The sequence below is a fragment of the Trachinotus anak genome, unplaced genomic scaffold (assembly GCF_046630095.1).
Source record: "Trachinotus anak isolate AG129_WGS33_773 ecotype Australia unplaced genomic scaffold, CSIRO_AGI_Tana_v1 ptg000005l, whole genome shotgun sequence".
NCBI lineage: Eukaryota > Metazoa > Chordata > Actinopteri > Carangiformes > Carangidae > Trachinotus > Trachinotus anak.
This window is the reverse complement of record NW_027273856.1, coordinates 24137122-24163798: the sequence shown is the minus strand read 5'-3', so window position 1 is coordinate 24163798 and position 26677 is coordinate 24137122. Positions and strand designations below refer to the sequence as shown.

The 26677-nt window shown below is 39.0% G+C and overlaps 1 protein-coding gene across 4 annotated transcripts in view; it reads left to right on the top strand.

Moving 5' to 3' along the window:
- Positions 1-26677, top strand: part of LOC139622076 (steroid hormone receptor ERR2-like) — an 89931-nt gene that overhangs the window by 32108 nt on the left and 31146 nt on the right. The window contains exon 1 of one of the 4 annotated variants that reach the window (XM_071479184.1): positions 18071-18584. The exons of 2 other annotated variants lie outside the window; for them this stretch is intronic. In XM_071479184.1, the coding sequence (XP_071335285.1) occupies positions 18535-18584 (50 nt within the window). In that variant the 5' untranslated portion in view covers positions 18071-18534. Of the gene's footprint in view, positions 1-18070; positions 18585-23995; positions 24285-26677 lie in introns of those variants that run through there. One more of the 4 variants, XM_071479187.1, reaches the window with a different exon arrangement.

Below are 26677 nucleotides of genomic sequence, written 5' to 3'. Positions count from 1 at the left end.
CAGAGACCAAAACCATTTTAAATGCAAATGACCTAAATAAGATTAGCGAGGTAGGCAGTCTGCTCCCTGTTAATTATCACACGCAGTAGTCAATTAACAACGCTAACGATGGGACACTTAGTGAGCGTTAACCCAATTTACCACGGCTAAGAGTCGGGTGGACACAGTTGCAAGGGGTAACTTAAGGTGGGATCTGGAGGAGGGGGCGGGGGGAGGGGGGGATCTGTAACAAGATGGAGCTCAATACAGCGCAGAGGTTAGAGACATCTACTGGAGCTCAGGAGGAGAGTTCAGCACTTAAATGTGAAATTGACAAGAAAGAGAAACCATTCAGTGATGCTGTGTGGTCTCCTCTTGCCTGTCCTCCCACCACAGTGTGGAGTTGGGCACCATGTGGGCTGAAGGAGGAGCTGGACTCATCCGAGGGTAATTAGAGTTACCCAGAATGTGTTAGCTGAGATGCTGCTCTACAGTTAACAGCATTAGCCATGGAGGGGATGAAGGCATGCTCTGATTTAACAGTTGTCACTAGACCTTGGCTGTGAGAGGCATGGGTGACTGACAGGTTGAAACAAGGCTCTCATTTGTGTGTCTGTGTGTGTGCACATGTGATTCGTCTTCACCTCTGTGTATGTGCACAGCAATATACTGTAGGTCTGCACTATTGTGACAAGTATTTGATGGTGTGATGTGAGTTTTGTCAATGTCATTCTCTGTTAGTTTAACCTTGTAAACCAGAAACAGAAGCTTTGTTCTGAGGGACATGAGGTGTCAGTGTGTGACAAATAAAATCACAGCTGCAAAACACAGATGGTTTTGTTTTTGTTTTATCATTACAGAACAAAAAAGTTTAGTTTAACCCATCTTCACCCATCAAATGATCAATTAACATAGTCATAAAATGAGACAGTGAGACGCCATTTGTTTTGGAGCATATTTGGGTGGCTTTTGGCCCTCGATGGTCCTGTCAAATGTACAGCTCATAACAACTAAAAATGGATGAGGCAACTTTTTTTGTTGAACTTACTTATATCCCCATCTGATTTTCAATGTTTTATTATGCCTCCACGGTTGTGACAGCCAGAGCCAGAGGCATTGTGTTTTCAGTTTGTCCATCCATCCCATTCTCATGAACACAATATCTCAGTAAGACCTTGAGGGATTTTCTTCAAATTTGGTGCTAATGTTCACTTGGACTCAAGGATGAACTGATTAGAATTTAGTGGTCAGAGGTCAGAGATCAAGGTCACGGTGACCTCACATTCCTGTGAAAATGATATATCAGGAACGCTGAGAGGGAATTTCATTACATCTGGCAAAAATATTCACTTGGACTTAAGGATGAGCTGATTAGAATTTGGTGGTCAAAGGTCAAAGGACAAGGTCACTGTGACCTCACAAAACATGTTTTTGTCCTTGTGAACATGATATCTCATTAACGCCTTGAGGGAATTTCTTCATATTTGGCACAAACATTCACTTGGACTCAGAGATGAACTGATTATAATTTGGTGGTCAAAGGTCAAAGGTTACTGTGACCTCACAAAACACGTTTTGGCCGTGTTTGACTACTTGAGAATTCACACTGGTTGGCAGAGGCATACAACCACAAGACAGTAATTCTATCTCTCATAAGAAAAATCTTTGGTTTCAGATTAATTCAGATTGTTTTGTTTTGGCATTTTCATGTTAAATCTTTTTTTTATAATGCAGCTACATTTTCATTTCTTCCAAGAAAAAAAGCCTCTACAGTGGAGAAATTCTATTAACATAAACTGTGATCAAGACACTATGGTATATTTATAATTTATAATGAGAAAAAATCATCCAAGTTACTGCAGGGAAATGATCTATTGCCTTGTTCTTGGTTGCCCGGCCAATGTGGTATTGATTTTGATCTTTTTTGCTATCTCCCTCTTCCAGTTACCGAATCCTTTTCAGTGAGTACAGTGTCTGTTGGCACTTTGGCTGAAATATTAAATTACTTTGCCATTACTTGTGAGATAGACCAGAGCCTGTAAGTAGTACCTCCTCTTCATCAGATATTCAACCTCTCTGATGCCCAATTTTACACTGAAGTGATGAGTTGTGTTGGATTTTGGATGATAGATTTCCTTTGTTCCACATTGAGCCACACTGTGTGTTTCTATGCCTCGTTAAGTTATTTAAAAAGAAACTATCTCTCAAACACTGCTAAAACCTACTCCTTCATATCCTTATGTGTTTATTTCCCTTTCTGGAAATCATGATTTGCACTATGTTCTTATGGTGACCTGCAGACCAGCACCAGCCCACTGGTGTTAATGTTAAAACACTCCCTCAGTCTCTGAGTCCAGGCAGTGACATTCAGGCATCTCTATCAGACAGTCTCCAAAATAACACATCTGCTCTGCAAACATAAATCACCGTCACACTCTGGCCCTGCCCACCCATTTTCATCTGTGTAACCAGAGCTCTGAGCGTCAGCAGGAAGTGTATTGGTGTGAGGGGCCTATTGATCATTGATCTGGCGCCATTGATCCAAACCTCGCCTCTTTCCCTCCCACCTCTCTTCTCTCTCTGTAATGTGTTCAGATTCACAGGGACACTCCTGTTCATCTTTTGACTCCAATCTCCCCATGGAATATACACATAAGCTTAGATAATGAGAATAAATGGCAGTTCTGATTGCTGCCGGTATTCCTCTTTTTTCATGTTTGATTTATCACTTTTAATCAATATGGTTGACTTCAGGTGCAGGAACCACCTTGTGATGGTGCACTTCTCCTTGTTTCGCTGAGTGTCATTTTTAGTCAGTACAGATTTATGGACAACCTATACTAAAGTACAGGTATGATAAAGCCTAATATTCCATTAATGTCTGCAATAATCTTGATTCTCTGTCAGTTTACCTTGTAAATAATGAAATTCTTTCTGCAATCTGCCAACCTCCTAAATGCCTTTCACAAGAGACAACCTATTTTTCTAATGAAAAGGCGCTACTGATAATAATCTACACAAGAAATTAAGATGTTACAGGATAGACACTGTATAAATCAGTATTGTATGTGATAATATTTTGTGATAATAGCAGAAAATGGCTCAAGATTTATCCAACTGTTCATAGTCCTGATCTCTTTATCAGTGACACAAATGGGCGACAGTAAAAGCCACAACTGTATGATGAGCAGATCAATATACACGTAATTTACAAACTACAGGGCAGGTAATCAATGAGTATAAAAGTGTATGAAATATACATTATAGGAATTCTGCTATAGCGCTGACCACAGACTGTGATAAATAGTCAAGCCATTTATTTTTGTCAGTATTGATTATTCAATCCACAGAGTTCACCAGAGTCGTCCGTCTTCTCTTCTCCTTTTCACTCGATCTTCTCCTCAAAGCTGATTTATGATCTATTGGGTCAGATGAGCAGCTGTTGGTTAAAATACCTCGGAGATGAATAAAAGTGATTTGAAGTAAATAGCCTTTGATGTGATTTTGAAAAGTGGCTTGTCCTGTTTGAACTTTATCTGGGTTTTATTTTTAATTTTTATTTTCAAATTTGTGCAGATGAGTATGACATTGTGTTACAGCTTGCTACATGGTCCATAACCTGTCCTGCTCTCATTTTTAGTTAGCTTGGTACTAGTTAAAGGAAAAAGCTCCCTCTTCGACAAATCAAACACCACACAGTAATAACTACAATGACCAATAGACTTTTGTCAAACTGCACTTCAGTCTCCAAGTCATTCCTCCTTTAGACCGTTCCTTGTTTTTACTTTTAGTAAAGTCTTTTGTAGTTTAGTCTTCTCACATTTTAGGATCTCCCACCTCCACACAAGCAGAATGTGGCTATTGCTTGTCATTAGAATAACAAATGCACTGGGGCTCCTGATTTAGTGTGGCGCTCAGGCCTCTGATGTATATTAATACCACAACACTGCACCTCTTACCCAGGGTTCATCATTCATCCGTGTAAAAGAGGTGGAATTGAAAAGCAGTCCTTGTTTTTGCTGGAACCTGGATCACAGTCATTTATTGTGTCATGAGACAGGGCAGCCCCTCTGCGCGCCCTCCACCTCCACGTGCAATGCCAGCTCCTATTAGAAACTGAAGTGTGTTTGTGTGTTATTCTGTGAAGCACCTCAGTTGTTAACATGGGATAAAAGACAGAAAATATTTGTGAAAAAGGTAGAATGAGAGTCAAATGTAGTTAAGCATGTTTGGTGTTCTTTGTCGTTCATGTGTCTTATGTCTTACGCTTTTTGAGCTCAATGCTAAAGTAAAAAAAGTGAAGGATTTGCATTTCATTTCATTTCATTTCATGCATATTTTTAATCATGTCTCTTTCTGGCTCTGCCCAGCGTTCCCATTTAAGTCTGGTGAGGTTCTCATTGAGTGAGTGGTGCAGCTCTGGGCTCGGTTAAGTGATGACTGCTGGTGACAGATTGTCCTCCACCACATTGCTAGCACTTCTCCCAGACAGACCGTCCGTCCCTTTTTCATCTCTTCCTGAGTGGACGTGAGGGCTCACCCAGCAATACAAGACAAATAACACTTCTGCCAGGCCATCACTCTTTCCAGCAACGTGGCAGCTTAGCTTTCAGTTGACTGTAGTCCATGTAGTACCAGACTCAGCATCACCTCAGCTTCCTCTATCATTCCCTGACTGTCCCCACTGGACTGACATGAGTCTGACCAGAATGTACAAGGCTATTTTTATCTCTATATATCGAATCAAAACTATACATGCTGTCTGTTTCTGGTCACTCCTACCTGGAGTGTGTTTACATTAACTTAGGATCATTGTTTTTTGTTTTTTTGGGGGGGGGGGTTCTTTTTTTTTTTGCAGTGATGTGTTTTCTCAGCCCTTTGCAGTGTTACAGTGCAGGATTCATTTCTTCAAAAAAAACTATGACAAAAAATATTCATGGAAAAAAAAGGAAAATAGTTACCTATTAAAATGAAATCTAAAAAAAAAAATCACATTTTTAGTCACCAAATGAAAACTCAGTAATAATAATATGAAAGACAGATAAATGGACAACTGAAAAATCCTATTCAACGACCTGCTTGTATCTGGAGAATCACACATTATAACTCCTGAGTAAAACAGTAGTCTGGCTCACTATATATAGGCTGTGGGTATAAAGTTTGCCATTGGGCACCTATTTCAGGTGGTAGTCTCCTCCCTTTCCACTTCCCCTGAATGCTACTGTTAAAGTCCCCTTTGTGGGAAAGTAAAGACTAGTAAAAGTGTCCTCTAGTTAATTTAGCTGCTTGATCTGTTGCACTACTATTAAACATTTGCATTCAGTAAGATGCGACACGGAGCAACATTTAAACAATAGTAAACTAATGTAACGTCAGGTTCTGTGGATGTAATGTTCATGTTACTTTCAGACATCTTGCTTTCTTAGTTGGATTACTGTCAGCAGTAAACCTCTAAATGTTTGCTAAAGAAATATCACAACATTATTCAACATTTTACCTTCACATCTCAAGATAAATCCAAGAACAATGAACAGTTTGTTGGTGAGTGGATCCAGCTTCTGATTGATTGGCTGCTCTGCAGTGGAGAGAACAGGGAGCTATAGTAAGGCTAGGCGAGCAGGAATGACAGTGGTTCAAAGTTTATCATGATAACGGGATTTACTGAGGAGTCAGTCTGTTCTATCACTCTATAGAGCAGAGTGACATGGATACTGTGTTCTACCAACCTCGTGATTGACATGTAACCATGGTAAATGTACACAGATGGCAAGATCATTTGCCTCAAAGCAACATTTAAAATACATGACAAAAATCAAGTGACAAAAATGTCGGGACTAAGATTAAAACTAAAGGGTTGATGGCAACACCGTTTTTAAATTATCTACAGCATATCTTTTGCAATAGTTTGCATTTCTTCTACATTGTGTGAATCCTATTTTCCCATTTTTCCATGTTATTGTTGCAGTGGCAACTTTCCAGTGTTGTAAAGCAGTATGCTATTTAAAATTAGGGTAAACTGCAACTTGTTTTTAACTTGAACTTCCCACTATTCCCACTGGTAACTGTGTGAACATGATAAAAGAGGATTAAGAAAAACCTGTTGATGGAGAAACTGGCCATACCAAAACCCAAAAGGGGTTTTTACGGTGTCTGTGACAGAGACACAGGGAAAATATCACTGTTACAGACGTGCTGAGGGATGAAAGGAAAGCCCATTACTCATAGCTGTATCCAGAATAATTACAAATGAACCAAAGTAGTAGTCTAAATAAGCCTGTTTCTACAGCTGAGCATTAGACTAAATGTAAAATTCAGATTTTATAAAAGCTGTGCGTAAATGTAAATGTATTTACAGTAATTAGGTTTTTGCAGTGTATTCAACCTGATTTCACCCAGGACTGGTTTCTTGTGTGCATGTAATCATAGTGCTGATCAGCTTAAACGTAAAATGGCTAATAACTGAGCTCAACATTTAAACCAATTAAATATTATCCTTGACCAAGGGGAAAGGGAAAATCTTTTTTTCTTTTTTTTTTTTTTTTGTTGCCTGAACTGCAACAAGCAGTGAATGAGTTGTCTGTGTAACGGTGTATGACTACTCTACCTGACTATTACTCAGGAGGATGTTAGTGTGAATGTGCTTGTATGAAAGAGGAGTTTCGGTTGAGTCTAGACTCACGATTCGTTAACTTCACAGCCGCTCTCGGGGAATCCTGAGGCCACACTCCCCCTGCCACCGCCCTGGGCAATTATGCTCTTTTGAAATGTAAATGTCTGTCATGTACATTTGTTAGTGTGTGTGTGTGTATGTGTGTGCATGTGTAGCTGTGTGTTTCATGGGTATATGTGCGCGTGTCTCCATTGACGTCCGTGAGTGTGTGTGCGTGTCCCCGTAACTTATCTTGAAAGCACCTAAATCCACTGGCACCCCGGTGCAGCAGCAGTCAAATACAATAACATCTGACAGCCCTTCTACCTTGCACTCACTCGGTCCATAGAAGGGACCCTCCAAAACACAGAGCCGACAAAGAACATACCTTCAATTAGCCAAACGATTAACATTTTAGAGGAAGTCTGTGTTTAGGTCCCTTGGGCTCCCTGCACTCCCCACCAGTCTCCTTTTCATATTCAAATCCACGACATAAAAGTTAGCCATATCTAATCCTAAAAATGGGTCTTTTACTGTTTTGTAAGGAGATAATGCCTGAAGTTTTTGCAGGTGGTATAATTGCCAGGCTATGAAAGAAGGTGTACCGTTATGTTTAACAATCATCATGGGCCATAGGTGCTCCTATGAGTCAGAGCAGACAAAGCTCTCAGAAGCAGCACAAGCCTTATGATATTGTCTTTTCTAATTTAGTAGGCGATTAGTCAATCATACTAACCTACATTCATTTGAACAAGCGCCTCTCTGGGGGTAGCCTCAACGCTTGAGTGCATTTGTGGTCATTATCATGTTGGGCTGTGGTTTGATCTTCTCCATAAGAGACGCCACTATTGATTTGTTTCATTTCTGTGTCTGGCTGCTGTCACCTCACCATGGCATCTTGGTGCTGGGTAGGCAGGGGTTGCCCATCTGCCTGCCTGCACAACACAGTGTGACAGTGTTCAAAATGCTACTGCGTGGTAGCTGTAAACTGTATGTGAACTTACACCATGCTCCTGTGCTGTTAGGACTAGATGAAATTCCTCTCAGACACTTAACCTGGGGTCAGGTGAAGTGAATTCCTAATATGCCACTCACAGGATGCACAGAGGTGTCTGTAGAGCCTTTTCTGTGAATTTAGGATCAGCCTTTTCAGACTCAAAATTCATGGCAGTGTGCTGTCGGTTCTTATTAATGCTAGACCTAACATTCACTAGATTCAAATTCCAACTGCATTTGCATTCATCCATTTGAAAATGACTTATATACGCCACAACAGGTAAAGGAACCATAGGAAAATCATTATTTATTAACATTTTCATTGTGCAATATGAAATACAAAAGGAGATCAACTTAAGAAAAACAACTAACTCACACTGGTGAATTGAGACATTGACTCTGCTGAAGGAAACACCCTCTGAAATGCTGAAATTATGTATTGATTTTCCTCCTGTCTTTCGCCCCGATGCCTCTGGGTAATTGCCTCTTTGCTGCTGCTACTACTACAGCTGAACTTAGCCGTCAGGGTGTCTCGGTGTCTCTGCGCCTGTTATGTAGACTCTTACATCAGGAAGACACCACTGACTTCTGTTGCATCGCATGTCACCACCATCACCAGCTGGGACACTGCAGGGCCGTACTGTACATAAACTTTTTGAGGCGAAAGCACTGGAGCAAGAGTGGATGCACATTGTAGAGACTGTGTACTGTATCACTGGTGTAAATATGTCATTAATCATTGCATTTATTAAGATATCAATGTTCATAGTTTCAACTGGGGAAAAAAACAACTAAGCATCCAAAAAATATTAAATTTTGTCAATATATTGGTGCAGCAGCAAGTGAAAAATTAAAAAATGTTCATTAATAGCCATTGACTGCTTTTCAATAATTTGGCCTGTTAGACATCTGAGATTGGGACATGGACTTGAACTGTATCTGGATCTGTTTCTGATGACTTTAGTGCCTGCAAGGCCGGACGCCACTTTGGACATGATTGGACATGATTCTGATGACAATATGGATGTTCAGTTTGATCCACTAATCGTCCAGTATTGAAAAATGATCTTTGAGACCACTCTGCCCCCAAACAGGGAGATAATATGGAAGTGTTTGAATGCTCTGTCTTCTGTTTTGCATTTACTAAAGCAATGACATGAACAGGTTGAGCCAAACTGACCAACATGTGACAAAACAATCTCAACTTGTGATCCACTTACTAACATTATTTACATTATTTCATATCAATATTTTTTACATGATTTTACATAAATACATGTTCAGCATATGCTAACTGTAATTACTTGTCAAAGTAATCAGGAATCGATTAAAACACATTAACAACCTCACGGAAACTACACAAACAGATGAACTCAACAAAAAAATAATTTTCACATTTTGCTGTGATATTTCCATTGTGACTACATTATTTTGACACTATACCATTGTGACTTATCCAAGCATTATTCAAACCTTTAAAAAATGCATTTTAGAGCAAGAGAAACATTTAATAGTAAATAAGCGAAACAGGGTTATGGAACAATTTGGGATTTTATTTTAGGAGTCACTTAACACTCCCTAAAGTTCTTGTATTTTCTGACATCCAGTGGTTTAACTGTTAAACTCACCTTGCTGCAGGCAGTGATGTACAGGTGTGCTCCAGGACCCAAGGGTGTCACTGATGGGTGTGGATGTGTGTGGTCATAAGTGAAACAGACTTTCAACCAAAGAGGGCAGTAAAACACTGCTTTTCATTCTAGTAATAAAATACTCTTTAAACGTTAACACAGTAAACACATCTGTGGCTTTTTCAACCTTGAACCAAGACCACAATCTTTCCATGTAACCTTGACTAAGCGCCTAAACCGAACCATTATTTCTAGAGCAGATATTGTAGGAAAACAATGAAATACAACAGCCCGTGCATAAAAACAGGTGAATGGAAACACAAATTATTATCAGTCAACATTTTGCAACTTGTCAAATACATTCCTGAAACTCTTTCCCTGATTATGTAAATAAAATCTATAATGCAGGTGACATTACATTTCTCTCAAAACCTGTGCTTTTGCAAATGAGGATTATACTGTAAATACAGAATTTCTAGACAAGACAAGAAGACTTCCCCAGAGCAACCCAGGGGAGAAATTTGACTTCCACCTTGATCTCTTATTCTAATAAACAGTCTTACAGTCAACAAAGGCTTTTCCAAATTAATCTGGAGATGAAATCTAAATTTATACTTTCATTTTGATTTATTTACAGCACAGTAATTAACTCCTATTGCTCAACTCCTTATCTTATGAATGTATCATGTTCCTCTCAGGTTTCAACAAACATGACCAAAAGTCTGTAGGTGAAGCCTTATAATTGTGTCGTGTCAAGGGGAAACTTACCCCACAACTCATGTATGACAGGTGTCAGCTTCGGTGCTACAGAGGGGTTTAATAAGCGGGACCTTTGGCTGAGAGTTGATGCAAGTGGGTCACAAATGTTTCTACCTTTGTGTGACAGAGTCTGATGAAAGCTTTTGACAGCTAGAACTTTATGTATTGAACGTCCTGTGGCAGAATAAATTATTATTTTCATATTGGAGGTCTCATCTCAGAACTGCACTTTAATTCTGTCAGGATGCTTGACTGGCCTCTGAAAATGGAAGACAATGAACACTCTGAAATGTCTTTTTTAGGACAATGAGCCTTGTGGGCTTTAGAGAGAGATGAAGACAAACTGTTGATGACAGTCCCTAATTCCCAAGATCTAGAATAAATGTTTTCCTCTTTTTGGTCCAGAAAAGAACTCTATCCATCATTAAGTTTTAGGAACACTTTTATAAAGTGTGCTTTTATTTCCAGCTCTGGTTGTGGTGCATTTAGGTGAAAGGCACCTGGATTAATTTTTTTAAAAGACTGAACTGTCATTGAAGGTGACATAACGAAGCGCTGCCTCTTTAAGTTTCCTAACGGTTTTCTAAACTGACACACGTCTTGGCAGAATCACAGAGCGTAGCAAACATCAGACATGAAAATGGGTAAAAATTGATTCAAATTCCTTTGATGGGGCATTGTCTCACTCACTTGAAAAATCGAATGAAGAAAAGAGCTGTGGTAAATTGCTCTGTGAATGTGGCTGCTGAAACCAATACTGTTTTCTTTGCTTTGCTAATTATTAATTACCCATCTCCATGCATATGTGTTTATTCTTAATTGTATTTGATGGATGAGTGGCAGCTTTGACACCTCATTAGACCAGATTAATTGAACGACACAATATTTATGTCTCGGCAATGACCAGTTATCCTACCATCTATCATTGAGATGATCTCACTGATTGAAAACTACTGGTCCGTGTAATCCTAATTATTTGGAATTAGAAAAGAATTTATAGCGTCTTGTGGCGTTTTTCTGTGATGACGGCAAATTTGAAACATTAAATGCATAACGAGGGAGAAAATGAGAGGAAGACACAATCATGGAATTAATGTGGGTGAATGTCGGAGAAGGGGGAAGGGTGCATAAAATAAATGAGGTGCATGCCTTATAGACCTGCAGTTTTTCACCGCATTGCACAGTCATAGACACAGACTGTCATGTTTTCTCCAGATTTTGGCATAACATTTGTTTCTTTCTCATAATTCTGAAAGGGAATGCCCACAGGATGCCTATTTAGAAGAAGGGTTACTTTTTTCACATTTAACTAAACCTGTATATTCTCCAACTCCCCATCCACTCACTTCCAAACATGCTTCTGCAGAACATCTCGATCCATATTCTTGTCTTTTATTAAAAAGTTGGCTGAGTACTCGAAAAACATTTCTACTGAACTTCATATAACCCTCCTCTAACTTCTGCAAAGCTTTGCCCCTCATGGGAGGAGCACAAACTAAAATCCAGCATTTGAGCTCACAGAGAAGCAACAAGGCCCAGAAGAGTGGAGCTTTTACTATCATACAGTGTAGGAAAGCCTCAAGGAACAGACTTCTTTCCCAGGTAGTGAGAACTTCCTCAAGCTTATTTTTCCAACTTTTCAAGTTTCCAACACCATTAGCTGGCTCCCTTGTGGTCTTGAAAGCGGCAGCACTGATTGAATTAAGCTGTTTCCTTCTTTGAGACATTTTGACAAGCTTTCTTGTACAGAAGTCAGTCACTGCTAAAGCTACACAGAACCATACCAATATGCACATATAGCACCCACACACAAATGCCTGTTCATGTATGCACATATCCAGATGCACACATACAGAGCACATCGAGGCATATGTGCAAATACAAGCTGAATCTGACAAACCATCTATAGAAATCTGCTGACCAGAATCGCTCAATGGGATATAGACCAAAGGCATTCTTAGAAGCTGCGCTATAATGCTATTTACACCATAGTATTTTAATCAATTTAACTGGCCTTTTTAGATATACTTGGCTCAAAACTCTCTCTCTAGTTTTAAAAATAGGACAAATGGTCTTTTGGAATCAACTGGGGAGAAGTTTAATCTCATTGAATGGAGCCAAAGCCAGACGTTTAGCTCCACACAGTGTAGAATACAAGATTATACCGGCCTGATATAGACCTTCCACCACCCGTTTATTTTTATCCTCTATTAAGGCAGCGATATCCTTAAAGGCTGCCAAAATTATCCTGTAAAAATGCTGACTGGGAAATATGAAAGGTTCCAGGCGGTTCTAGTAAGCAATCTGCGCGCATGGTGGAGCAATGTGACTGCTGTGCTTGCTATACCAACAGGGGTGACCCCAGTTGGATGGAGAGGTGAGACTAAATGAAAGTCATCCCTGGATCTTGGGGGAGCCAAGTCTGGAATACTAAGCCTCTCTTCAAAATGAGATTTACTGCCAACGGAGGCTGCTTTACATAAATGTTTGTTTTTAGTATTATATTCATCAGCACTGTGTAAACAGGCTGCAACTCCTGCAGTTTAAAATCTGCTGGACATTTTTTCTTCCCTCATGGTTCATAAAAGGCTACACCGGGCTCGATGTTTCCAGTTGTGTATGTGGTCAGTAGTTATTTAAACTATGCATTAAAAATAATCAGATGATTTCTCAGCAGCTAAAATCTCACTCAGATATGCCACTGACTCCTTTGACAAGCCTCTCGTCTATGGAAGTAATTTATACAGTAACAGCCTCTTTTATCTTGGCAGTAGGACAAGCTAAGAGGATAATTTCCTTATCAAACCCACTCTAAGTCATTTGAAACACAAAGTTTTGTACTTTAGTTAACTGTTCCTCAGAGTGAAGCTGGTAGTTGAAGAGTTACTAGTGCCCTGTGGGTGTTTTAGACGTTGAAGTTGGTATGAGCCCAACCGGCAGCTCCGTGATATGAATTCAATGAACGTACGTTTTTTTTTTCCTTCTTTTAGACATTCAGGCTCACTGATGTGAAGTTTGTCAAAACTGCTATTATACAGATCAGTGTGCATATCCCTCAGTATGTTCTCACAGTTTCACTCTAGCTAGCTGTTGCTAATTAAATTTTCTTTGTCAAAAATATGCCACGTTGTTCTTTAATATAAAAAATCTACACATATAATTATCTACAATAAAAGTCTCATTATGTTTTGTTTAATCAGTCTGTTAGTTCAGCAAACACTCCATGCCACTGTGTAAAGTTACCCACTTCTCTTGGCGCTAGCTGTTTTATCTGTACGCACAAGCGTGAAAAAGCTTTAAAAAGCTGACACCACGAGGGCCGTTTTTGCCAGCTGCCTTATTGGAATGAACTTGAGATGAATGTATTGATCCTGTTTCTGGATTGCAATGACACAACCTGGCTTCAGTTTAGAGGTGACTCCATCCAGACCTCTTGTGTTATGCAGGTGACGTAGACGAGTCGCTTGAGGATTCGACTGGTGTCAAGGAGCTATTTAAAATTAGAGCATATGGGTACAATTGATTTTGTTTATATTTGATGTGATTAAACGCAGAGACCATTTGCTGTTGCCGGAATCACAACCATGGTTTTCACTGGAGCAAACCCAGGTTAGAAAAATGTCCTCAAGATAATATATGCCATTTGGCGATTGCCTTTAACCAAAGTGTCTTACTGTGATTGAAAACATTTTGATAATGAACTGTGCAGTGGGAATAACCATGAAAGTGTTGGTTCAGTAATACAAGACAGCAATAGTGCAAGCTGACAAGATTTAGTTTAGGAGATTATGATGAAAATGAAATATTTCAGTCACTGAATGTTGTGTAATTTAATGATTTGATAACTGATATAGTATCAACTCCTCATCTTAATATAATTATAATGCATATACCCACAATATAAATATAATAATATTAACAGCTGCAGGACCTTATATCAAATGCGAGGGAAGAGAGGGAAACATAAAACATAAAATATAAAATATTCTCACATAGGAGCTGAAAAATAAGCAAATAAACATAATTTCATGTAGGATTTTTGGACATGCTCGGCCTGTTTCTTACTGCTGTCGGTAATATCGCATCATACCACCATTATAATAAATGATGAAGTGTGAATTGACCACACATGATGAAGTAGTGTCACAGCGAAAATAAGTCCATTCAATGCTACAGATCCCCGCATACATTTCCTTCCCTCATTGTGTGAGTCCAGTTCTCTCAATCAAGACATCAGAGTCCTGCTACGAGTCCCTGATTAACACCACCGCTCATGTAGTTTTGTTGAGTTTTGTTTTAACTGTCCTCAGTTAAATGAGAAATTAAGAGGCAAGAGATAGAGGCTAATAGCATTTATTAACCCAGCGTGAACGGGCAGCAGGGCAACCGCGGCCCTCCACCAGCCCTGTCTAGTCCTGGTGGCTCAGTTAGCGTGGCTGAGAGAGGGGAGTGGAACATAATAAAACCCAACAAATGCACCCAGCTGATTAATGCAGCCCTGTGGCTATAGTAATTATCCCTCTCCACACTCCTCCAGCAGATGAGCCAAACAAGTGTGTGGCAGTGAGAGGGGAATGTGCAAATGATGGATCTGTGGGATTCAGGCTCTGTTTAGTGAGCTTCGTGTTAGTTGTTGGAAAAGACACATTTTTGTAGAACTGGTTGACGACAGAGGTGAAGTTGAAGCTTTCTTCCATTTTAGACATTTACTCTCTACAGTGTTTTGGTCAGGTTTGCATTTTCTGTGTATTATATTATTGCTTTTATGTGTGTAGATGATAATATATTTAGTATATTCAAAATATAGACTTGATTTTTATTTAGGAACCTACAAAACGATAACATGAACAACACTGCAACATAAACAATAGGATCTTAAGAACTAAAACTACATTAGTACAAAGTAAACCAAAATTAAATAAATACACCTAAATACAACACAGCAGGTTAACAGCATAGTGAAATTTCAGTAATAATCTGCTACCTTGACTTGTGAAAATCCCTTTTATTTTTTTTTCACCTTTATAGAAAACATGTTATATTGCTATAACTTTTACATTGAAATGACTTCCACAAAGGTGCAACATACAAACATTATCAGACTCCTCATATTGCTAGTTTCATCTGCATGAATATATTGTTAGTTAAATGAGAGCAATTAACATGACTTACCCAGTATAATAACAATATTTGAATGTCATATTTCAGTTCACAGCCATTTACAGTGTAAGAGATCAGATAAACATGAATCTCCAGCTGTTTTTCTTCTGCTGAGCTGAGGAGAAAAAAATCTGATCTGAATGAAAACAGAGTTTGTGCAGTTATAATTTTCTCTCAGAGACAATATGCTACCACATAAACAAAATACAAAATTTAATTCTATAACTAATAACCTTTAAAACAAGACCACATTGACTAAATCTCTTTCGAAGAAAATGTTTTTTTGGTTTATTTGTTCTCTCATATAGCTTGTATATTTTTTTTTAATTACCAGTAACTATCAACAGCTAAAGGTTGTATGAGGAGGTCATTAAAACCAGAGAGGTGGCAGCTGTATGAGTAGTGTTTGGTTGATGTGAAATATGGGTCAAATAAAACTTTACAGCTGTCACTTCCATTGCAAACTATATGGCTCCTTAATAATTTCAACACTTCTGTATGGAAAGGTACTTTAATAGTTTCCTGATATTACTGTGTCTTTTGGTAATTCAGTCAGTTCCTTTTTCTGTATTTTTGTTGATAAATAACATTGCTGCAGAAACAATTCAGTTAAATCGTATTCTGCCTATGTGATTTTTTTATTGTTAAAAGTTGACTTGTAGCACAGTGAGCCTCCTGCTGAGCCACCGGGTCTCTGTGCTGAGGTCAGAAGGTCAGACATAAAAGACCAGTTTGCTCATGAATCAGGAATTTAATTACATACACTCAGTGTGGCAGAGAGACTGTGTCCCTCAGCCCAACACAATATGTAATTACTACGTATTGACAGATAACGATTGGCTCTTTTTCACTTTTCAGAAACAAGCCGCTGATTGGCACAGACAGTTAAATCTCAGTGCTTCTGATCTGCTTTAGGAAATGTTTTAGTCAGTTACAACTCAGGTTTTATGTGTTTTTGTTCATGAGTGCACATATAATCATTTGTGCATTCTGTATAAGCCTAAATTTCCCTCTGACAGTAAACATAAGCTCCTTTTATATTTAGTTGTATTATGCTAAATCAAGGCCATATTCCAGCATTCAGAGACAGTGGAAAATGGGGAATACATCACTGAGAATAAAAAAACAGCAAATGAAAGCAAAAGTATTATGAAAACATAAACTGCTGTGTCAAAACGCACAGTGGTTAAGTCCCAGACTGGCTGAGATCTGCTTAAAGAGACACACTCTTGGTCATAGAGCTGAAAATCTGTTTTGCTTAAATACAGACTTAATGATTGGATTACTGTTTCTTCATTTGGCGATAGCGTGATAGTGGGATTACAGACTGCGCGCTCAATAGATTTCCTGTCAGATGCCAGATGAAGCCCGGTGTCCCCTCGCTGGGTAAGCTGGCTGACTGAGAGGGAGGGAGGCAGATGAGGCTTGGACGTACAATATGGCCCATCTCAGGAAACTGCCAACAGAGGAACAACGGTGAAGCAGAAAAATGCAATGCAGTGATTTTTAAAATGAATAATGCTGAAAAAACACTGAAAAATCCACAACTTTACCTTTACTTCCTATAGCTGAGATATTTTTACTAATTTAAATCTTTACAAAAAATAAAAGCAGCAAAGACAAGACCTCCACATTTTTTTTATTAAATTAACTTCTGCTCCAGTATTCAACCCTAATGTGAAATCATACATGTCATCTGAACATTAGTCTCCCTCTTTTTCTTTCTGCCTCATTAAAAACATAAACATATCTCCTCTATTGATTATGTCTGGATGTCTTAATCAGATCAGCAGGAATACCCTGGTTTTCCTTCACAGGAAAGTACATTAAATGTCAAAATATTGATCAAGAATTTAATTGAGAATGCACAGCTCCTTTATTAAAGCAATCGCCCGGTGCTCCCGTGACTCTGATGCAGACTGACATGAAAAGAAAACGTTCAAATTTATAATTCCTTTTTATTTAAGAGATGGTTGGGAAACAGAGTCTGTCCCGAGGCTTCTGGCGACACAGCAACGCTGTGATCAATAAAAGCGTGTGATGGGTTTTGTATCGATCAGGAAAATGTGGGTTGATGAAGTGGGTTGGAGGGTGGGGGGGTTGCTTCTCTTCTGATGGCCACCACATTATATACATGTGGTAAAGGTCCACTCAAACTTCTCTGGCATTGTCATCATTATTAACATTCCTGTCGAGGTCATTATCACTCTCAGTTTCTTACATCCTGCCTCTGTAGGGAGTGGTAGATCCCCTCTCCACAGTGTGATTGGTGAAATGCTGTGGGAAGCAGCTGCCATTAGTTTAAAGGAGGGCAGGCTGTGGAAAGCCAGATCCACGGTGGGGAGGATAAAAGAGTAAAGGAACAGTTTAGCTCCTTAAGCTGGCACTGAGCCTTTTAAAGCACAGTAAACAGACCTGTATAAATCGGCCTCAGTGAACGTGCTGCTACTTCTGTTGCTTGTCAGTTCAGTTCTAAAGTTATGTGGAAGAAACCTATCTATCTATCTATCTATCTATCTATCTATCTATCTATCTATCTATCTATCTATCTATCTATCTATCTATCTATCTATCTGTCTTATTGGAGGAATCTCTGTTTGTGTCTGTCTGTCTGACTATCTTTCTTGTTGGGGGTGGGGTGGGGTGGGGTGGGGGGGGTCTGCCTGTGTCTCTGTGTTTTGCAGCAGCTCCCTTGTGAATGACTGGACACCAAAGGATCGTCCATTAGCCCGTCCCACCACAGTAATCTTTAATCCCCATTGGCTGCTCTCAGGACAGCCCTCCAGAAACTGACCAACAGCAGCTGCTCCATATGCACCAAACCACGCCCTCCTGCTCTTAAAGAGCCCACATGTCTTCAATGGAGACTCAATCCCCTCACTGACTTACTCAGCCAGAGTGCGCTCTCACCACTGCTGCTCTCCATCCAGCTGTCTCTTATCTTTTATTCTCTCTTTCTCTATCCATCACTTCCCTGATTTTTATTCTTTCTCCTCTTCTGTACACTTGCTTCCTGTTTTCTCTTTCCATTTCTACCTCAAGTTCCTTTTCCACTCTCCCCTTTCTATATCATCACTAAATCCACTCTTCTTCTCTCCATACGTACTCCTGAGCCTGAGTGTGCAGCACCTGTGCAGACTGGAGTTTGTCGGGCTGAGGCAGAAGGTTTTTTTTTATATTTCGTGTGTGTGTGTGTATGTGTGTGTTGAACGGGAGAGGGAGGGGAGACAACACCCAGGAACACCTGACCAACATTTCATCAAGATATGTGGAGACTTAGGAACTGATCTCCTCCTTCAGCTTTTCCCAAGCTGTTTGTTTATCTGTTTTTTTTGCAACACCTGGAATGCTTAACGTGGACTGATGGATGTTTCCGAACTGTGCATCCCTGACCCTCTCTGCTACCACAACCAGTAGGTGCATCTCTTTCCGCATCTTTTTTCCCTTCTGTCAGGAATTTTTCATTTCGACTTTTGTTTCCATTTAAGGTGACAGAATTTCATTTACTTCTTGACCTCTATTTTTTTAACAAAAGAAAAGAACAAATCATCAAATCATAAGGAAAACCTGTTTAATTAATTTGTGAAAAAAAAAACTCACACATAAAGTAGACAGTTTCAAAACACAGAAAGTTCCTCGTATTATCTCAGCTCCACCTCACCATGTACGGGACAGCCGAGCTGAGTTGTGTCAGTGAGGCTGCAGTAGTGTTAGCCCGCAGGGAGTCCAGGTCGGATGGTTGCCCTACAGCTGTGTAGCTCTGCATCAGGATCCAGGGTTTAACCTCAGCCACAGGGAAGAGCTAGAGGCAGATTAATGCGGACGATATCCAGATGACTATCCTCATCTGGATATCGTCCGCAGCAGCCGATGTCCGGCGGTGTCCCAGAGAAAGAAAACTGTGACTGTGCTGTTGTCCAGTGTGTGTGTGTGTGTGTGTGTGTGTGTGAAAGAGTGTGTTCATGAGCGACAGATAAGAGCATATTTGACGGGGCAGATAACTGTCTGTGTTTAGTTAAAGCTCTGATCACTTTTATGTTGTTTGTAATTTTCCTTTTAACTTGATTTTTGCGCTTATGCTTAAATCATGCAGAAATTACTTCAACAGAGAGGTATCAGATAATCTAAAAAGTCTCCTTGTATGTGAAGAAAACACAGTTTATTCGATTTAATTAAGATTAAAGTGGTGCAGATGTTGCATGTATATATTGTCATTGTGCATTTAGTTCATAAGTGCAGGGATCCAGCTGTTTAAGGGGAAATGAGAAGTCAAAGAAACTCTCAAATCTCAGTTGGAGAACCGGTCCTCAGTGTTTCCTTGCTTAGACGCCCCTCTTTTAACCAAATAAGACTGGACGGGGAGACTCTTCACTGGGATCCTCTTATTGTTAAGCTGCAGATGGGATTGGAAAGGTTTAACCTGATTAGCAAGACTGTGATTAGGAATATTTCAAACTCCACAAAACTCTCTACAAATAAGAAAGAAACATTTTCTTTGATGTTTATTTTACACATTTATTTTAATTTGGTACAGTCTATGACTGCATCTGAACTCAGGATCAATAGAAGCAGAAAAAACTCATCAAAGTGAAATAACTTCAGCCTGTGTTTGTTACGCAGGAGAAAAATGATCAAACATTTTTGCTTTCAAAAGCAACTGCTTTTATTAGAAGGGATTTTCAGCAATTATTAAAAGTGGTGTAGATTTTTTTTACACTTTGCAGACTTCTCATACAACAGTAACATGTACATCTTGTTGATTGTATGTTCATTTGTATGGTGGTATTTCAGATTTCTAGCATACAAAATTGCACTAAAGCAACAAATGGATTGTTAGTTTGACAACACTGACAATTCAGACTGTTTCAACAGTGCAGTAATGTGTGCCATACAAATAATGTAAAATTTGATTTAATTACTACAATCAAATGAATTACACAAATTTCTCATTGAATAGACAGAAATTGTTTTAAAAGTGTAATGTTTAACCACAAGAGTTTAGAGAATTTGTCAGTTGTTTTGATATCTCACATAAAAGTAACTGACCTGGATTTCATTTCTTTTTAATTTGTTTAAATATATCAGTTTCATGTAATGTCTTTTAAGGCTTTTACATTCAATATTGCAATTCCTGTGCAGATTGCAGTGCAGCTGAAAAAAAAAAACCCACCACCCTGAGCTCTTCTTTTTCGCACAATCATCAGTTTCCAGAATCTGTAAACCTGCATTTAATACACATCTATCCAACTAAAACTGGTCCAAAGTTATTATGTTATTGTAAAGTAATTAAAAAATATATTATAACTTAAGCTCACAAAAAAATTGAAAACATTTAAAGCTGAATATATATTATTAAAAAAAACAAAGTCAACAATATAATACTATTAACCTATAGTGACCCTGGATCAGGTCTGAGTGTGTACGTGCGTTTGTGTGTGTGTGTTGCTGTGTTTGTGATATTGTATGGTTGTGTACATCTGCATGTGTGCCCTGCAGATACGGATGTCTACAAAAATATGCATGTATAAATGAATGTAAGCATACTGTGTGCAGTCTGAATGTGTTAATGTTAATCTTTGTCTCTCCTCTATTACTGCAGGAAGAGTTGGTCACATTTGATAGGACAGCACTTTCCATGACACACTAACACTGGCATTACCCAAAAAAACCCGCAAATGCAAATGCTGTTTTACAAACTCACAACTCTACAGACAGTGTTTGTATTGGTTATAACCAAGTTCGTCTTTTGATTAACGCTGCATTTTCTAGGAGTTGATTATATTTTCATTTAAGGCAGACAAACCATCATAAAACTTAAAAAAAATTGCATCTCATGACTGTAAACTGTAGGAAACTTTCGCACTCTGTTTAGCACAAACATATCATAACTGAGGCTACAATATGTGATGTAGTGTAAATAATTTCATTATTACCTTTAAATGTTGTTAATCATTCTGTCATACAATTTACCACCTGGGAGTAAATGTATTTGTTAATGTACTTGCATACTGTAAATCTGTACATCTGTGCTTTTAGTGTCACATAAAGCTGAACTAAGTTAGATTTGGCTTTGGGGAATGCTATTAACCCCTTGAGGACTTTTGGCCCGACCACCAACCTATTGGCCTGAGGTGAGAGGTCTGACCACTGTAGTGTCCAACTCTCACGCTATGTCTCTGCTGAAGAGCCAAATCAGTTCCTGCACCAACAAACTAATATCAGCTTATCAGGCATCTCCCATCATTGCCAGTAACAATTTATAGATATACAGGTGTATGCACACACACAGACACACGCGCGCACACACACACACACACACACACACACACAGATAGATCGTTTGTCCTGTTTTAAGGATAACAATAATTACTCACAGTTTTATGCCACTGTATTTTTCCTCTGTGCAAAATAATGTACATACATTAATGCTATACTATGCTAAGCTGTTTATTTATGAATTTATGATGTAATTTTTATAAAATGTTCACACCAGGACCATTTTGGTGTTTGTTGAAGCAAATTATAATAAGAATTGTGAATTTTATGACCTAAATCAAAATGCTATAAGTTTGGATGAAATAACAAAAAATGGACCAGAGGCCATTAAAGTGTGTGATCTACTATTAAAATCTGCCTCCCCAGGTACTCTCCACTTTTCAGTCAGTTGACACTATTTGAATATTCTGGGGAGAGAAAAATTTCTATGTGCTTTCTACTTATAAATAGGTTCAAAGGTTTTTCTGAGTTTTTCATGGTAGATACCACTTCTCTTGGACACACAACAGAATTTTGCACTATAAAAAATAGAAACATGATTTTCCAATTGTTTAAATGTTTGACAAATTATCTTAAAACAGTCATCCTTTTTAATGTGTCTGTAATTAGCTGTGGTTTCAGTATGATTAGCCATGGCAGTTTTTGTATAATTTCAACTTAAAGTTTAAATGATGTTTATCTTGCTCTAATAAATCAGATCCATTTTTCTCTCGTTCCACTTGCTGGTCTCATAGGCGTCATTCGCAAGCAAACGAACAGGAACGCATGAGCACAAGTGGTCAAATGTATGACACACATGGAAAGACACAATCGCAGACACATTCACACACATGTGCGCGCACATACGGATGAGACCAAAGAATCACATGCTGACCTGGGATCTAATTTTAGCGGTGCCATATCATGGAAACACCTGACTGTGTCTGTTAAGAGAAACACATCATCTTATCATGTGTTGCATCTGCATGTATTACACTATTTATGCGTATGGTCATACTGTGTTTATTGTTTATACTGCGTTTATTTATAAGGAACTTTTCCATTCGTCTAAAAAGTAAAAAGACAAACACCATGGTCCAATCATTTGTCTTATCACAAGTGTTCTTTGTAAAAACTTAACATGACTACATACATTAAATCAAGAGAATTTTTTTTTACTGAAGTTGCTTGTGGCTGTGGGTCAGTAGATGTTTGGATTCATGTGTATGTGTACAGTAACTGGACGTCTTCACCTGACGTATCATGTACTGTTTTGTGCCAAAATTGAGTTTTTTCACTGAAAACTGACATGAAAAAAAATCTGATGCAGAAAGAACACACCGGCAGTGCTAATTTATTAGGCAACATTTGATATGTTACTGATAAATTTGGGTCTTATTGCTTCTTCTGTGTGTTCTTCAAAAGTATTTTTGTGAATGTTAGAAACAGTAAACAGAATTTTATGTTTACACGTTGGTAACATTGGTGAAAATTTTGTTTCTTACTGATTAATTGCTCTAGTGAGTGGACAAAGTTCGTTGCTCCCAGCTCCCAGCTTTCTGCGCTTCATGGAAAACAGTTTATCACTGCAGTTAAAGTAACATGGTCACGGTTGGTTTTTAAAACATCTCGTTTGATCTATCCCATCTTTATGTTTGATAGTTGGCTGATAGGGCCGGTAACATCAGCTGGGAACTGAACCTATGAGTCCACTGACGGATGGAGGGAGCAGGTGGTGGGACAGTGCGTGCTGTGTTGTGTTCACATTAGTGGGAAAAATTGCCCCCAACTATTCTTTCACCACCAGCTTTGAGCTTGAGGAAAAATTACCAGAGATATGAACAATTCAAAACACTTGAAACTCGCTGCTCTATTTTGTCATGACGCTGTTTTCAGAGTGTTCAGACTGTCATGTTTATTAATGGCGATGGCTGCTGCATACGAGGGTACAGCCAGCCCAGCTCTATGGTAGAGTGCTGCTGTGTGACGGCTTGAGAGGAGAACTAACTTCATTACATGTCATGACCCCCTCTTGATATAGATATATCCTTTAGGCAGCCTGTCAAGGACTCTGAATTCATCAGGATGTAGATGGACGCTTTTTTTGCGGCGGCTATTCAATCAAAACATGAATGTGGCTTTCATGGGATCAGGCTGAATACAGGCAGCAGAGAGGACTTCTTAGAATGAGTTTGTTTTATTGATCAAATGAAATTAACACACACACGCACACACACATACCCACAGACGAAGAAGCAGTGCGTCTAATCATGGAGTGTGGGTCAGCCAGCATGTTTAATTTAATGGGCCTCAGCGTAGCCTCACGACGTCTCACATTGTGAACTTAATTCCTCTTCACCACGTTAATTTGCATTGTGTCAATTGACCGGAGTGCTTACTGTATCAGCTTGAGTCGCACTTGAAATTCAGCCCATGCCCTAATACCATTAGGCAAATGCAAAGTTGTGTCATTTACACATTTGGGGGGGGGGGGGGGGGGGAGAGAGAAAAGCCAATTTGCGCCGGACAAGACTCGCTTGTGATTATCAGTGGATGTTATTACTGTGGCGAAGCAGACGTTTGAAGGTTATGTTTCTGGGGAGTAATTGAAATGCAAAATAACATTAGGATCGATGGCCATCTCTGTTTATTTATGAAATCAATATCGTAACTGTCCCTCATGAGTCCCCCTCTGATTCCCAATGACGGCTTAAGTCTCTGCTCGTTTATTCTTTCGTCCCCATAACCTCCTTCTTCTGTCTCTTTTTAAAAGGCAGTTAAGGGTGTGTTTGACTTTGCAGGGAGAGCAGTTTCCTGGAGGTGGTGGACGAGTATGTAGATGGGGGTTGATACTCCAGGTAAGGAGACATCATCCATGTGGGAAATCTATGCAATCTCCCCTCGTGGCAGTGACATTGAAGAGGCCATATGCTCGAAGCTCTGTGTACAAGTACGTGTGTGAGAGGGGGAGACAGAGAAGCACAAACGAAGTGTATCCATGCAGTGTAAATGTAGTGAAAACATAGTATAAACTCATACTAATTGAAATTAAAGATTTATTATGATAGTAAAAATGTTGTATTCAAAACTAAATTTACATTGCCACCTTTGGTACACAAATCTGTGTCATATACTATGAGGTCCACTTACTTCTTTATTCTCTGAGCTTTCGAGCGTATCCCATGGCCCTCTTCAACAAATCGAACTTGCGCAGATGACCGCGTAATAAGAGTAACTACCACAGACAACTGACAAAAAAACTTTCACATTTATAGCATAAACTTTGACATTATTTGAGCTGAAACAAATGGTCAATTAATCAATTAGTCAATCAAAAGAAAAGATTACAATAATCATCTTTTCAATTTAATTATGAATTTTTGGACTATTGGTCAGACACACCTTGTTTTTCACTATTTTCTGACATTTTATAGAGCAAGTAAATGATTTGAAGATTAATCAAAAGTGAAAATAATCATTGGTTACTTGCCTGATTATTTCCCCAGAAGAAAAAAATTATTTTGCGGCCAGGTAAAACATGAATGCTAGCATAGTTGAACATAAGATACATAAAGTATATATGAATAATAAATTACATATATACATAATACATTATATAAAAAAATATATAAATATGATGAAACCTACCACATTAAGGTACAATCACAAAGAGAATACACAAAAGAATACAGCAAAGTCTAAATAAGACTAGAAATACCATTTTTAACAAGAGCATTTGCTTCAGTCCAAAACAGCTGGGTTAATAAGTCAATTAGTCTCAGAGTTTGAATGTTTGAATGTAGATTGACAGAGGGAAACCACTCCGTTTAAAGCCAAAGAGGTAACTGCAGAGGACTGGATGTGCTTTATGGACACAACAATTGAGGAAAAAAAGACTTCAGGCTTGCAGATTTAAATAGATATGTCTTTTTTTTCCTATTGTACAATCAAGATATTACCTTAATGTGCATTATAAATGTATTTTGACTAATGTCTGTGCTCTAAAAACCAACGGCATTATTCACAGCAGCGTATGAATCATGCATATAAATGTTAGAACGCGCACATTTTTTGACGACCTTCATTTGTGCCAACGCTGTCACACGCATGTTGTTGTTACCACTTAACACTTGGGCGACACACAACTACCCCGTTTTCCCGCTCGCATGACCATTCATTTCCCAGACACCCCAGCTGCGGACTAACAGTATAATCTATGTGTCAGGCAGGAAGGGGCACTCAGTTTAAAGCTGATAGAGTTTGCCCCAAACAAGGACAGCCTATCATAGAAAGATTAATGAACTAATTTCATGCATGGCTCCTTGCCTCTGTCCTTCTGCGCTTGCATGTTTGACTGTGTGTTCAGCACCATGATTTACGTCGTGTTCCTTGCTACAAGCTTAACCCCAAGCTTAACAATAATATTTCCCCTCAGTGGCAAAATGCATAATAAAATATGGGAAACCTGATTTTATTTTTTTAAAACCTTCGCGCCTCAAGGAAAGGATAGCATGAGGTCATTGTGGAGAATTGTTTTGATTATGCATTTTAGATTTTTTTTTTTTTTTTTTTTGACTCATGTTAAAATTTATTGCGCTGAAATTCGGAGCCTGGAAAACATATTTCATGGCTTACAGAAGAGGTGGATGGATTCAGGATTTATGTAGGGAAACAGGGGATCTGCAATATTGCCAGCATGAGGAGGCATGCCAAAATACACGCACACACGAACACACAAACATTTGAGATTTTAAGCTGTTCTGATGGGACATTTCCACACCCATCGTACTTTGGCTCCAAAATAAAGAAAAAAAAAAATTATAAAGCAGTGGTCACTGATCTGGCATTTCAGGCAGCGTCTCGGTCGTATTAAACATTCTGGACAGCTCTCTCATTTTTACATGGAGTCGTGTCTAGACTTTTTCTTTCAGAGTGGTGGACACACTGAAACCTGTGTGTCTGCTGCTCTGAGCCATCCATTGTGGGAGCATCTGGCCCTCTAAAAACAGCAGAACAGAGAAGGCAGGTGACCTTCACGTCTGTCTGATGAGTCTTGCTTGTCTGCTCGGTTTGTACCATTTTTCTGCGTGGCGGAGCAAACACCCCTCCATTAGAAATTGGGTGCACTTCGTTTGTGTGTGTTTTAGTGTGTGTGTGTGTGTGTGTTGCCAAAGGAGTGGGGCGGGTTGAGGAAAGTCAGGCTGCACTTAGAAAACTATGTCTCTTTATAATAAGAGGGGGAAACCAAATT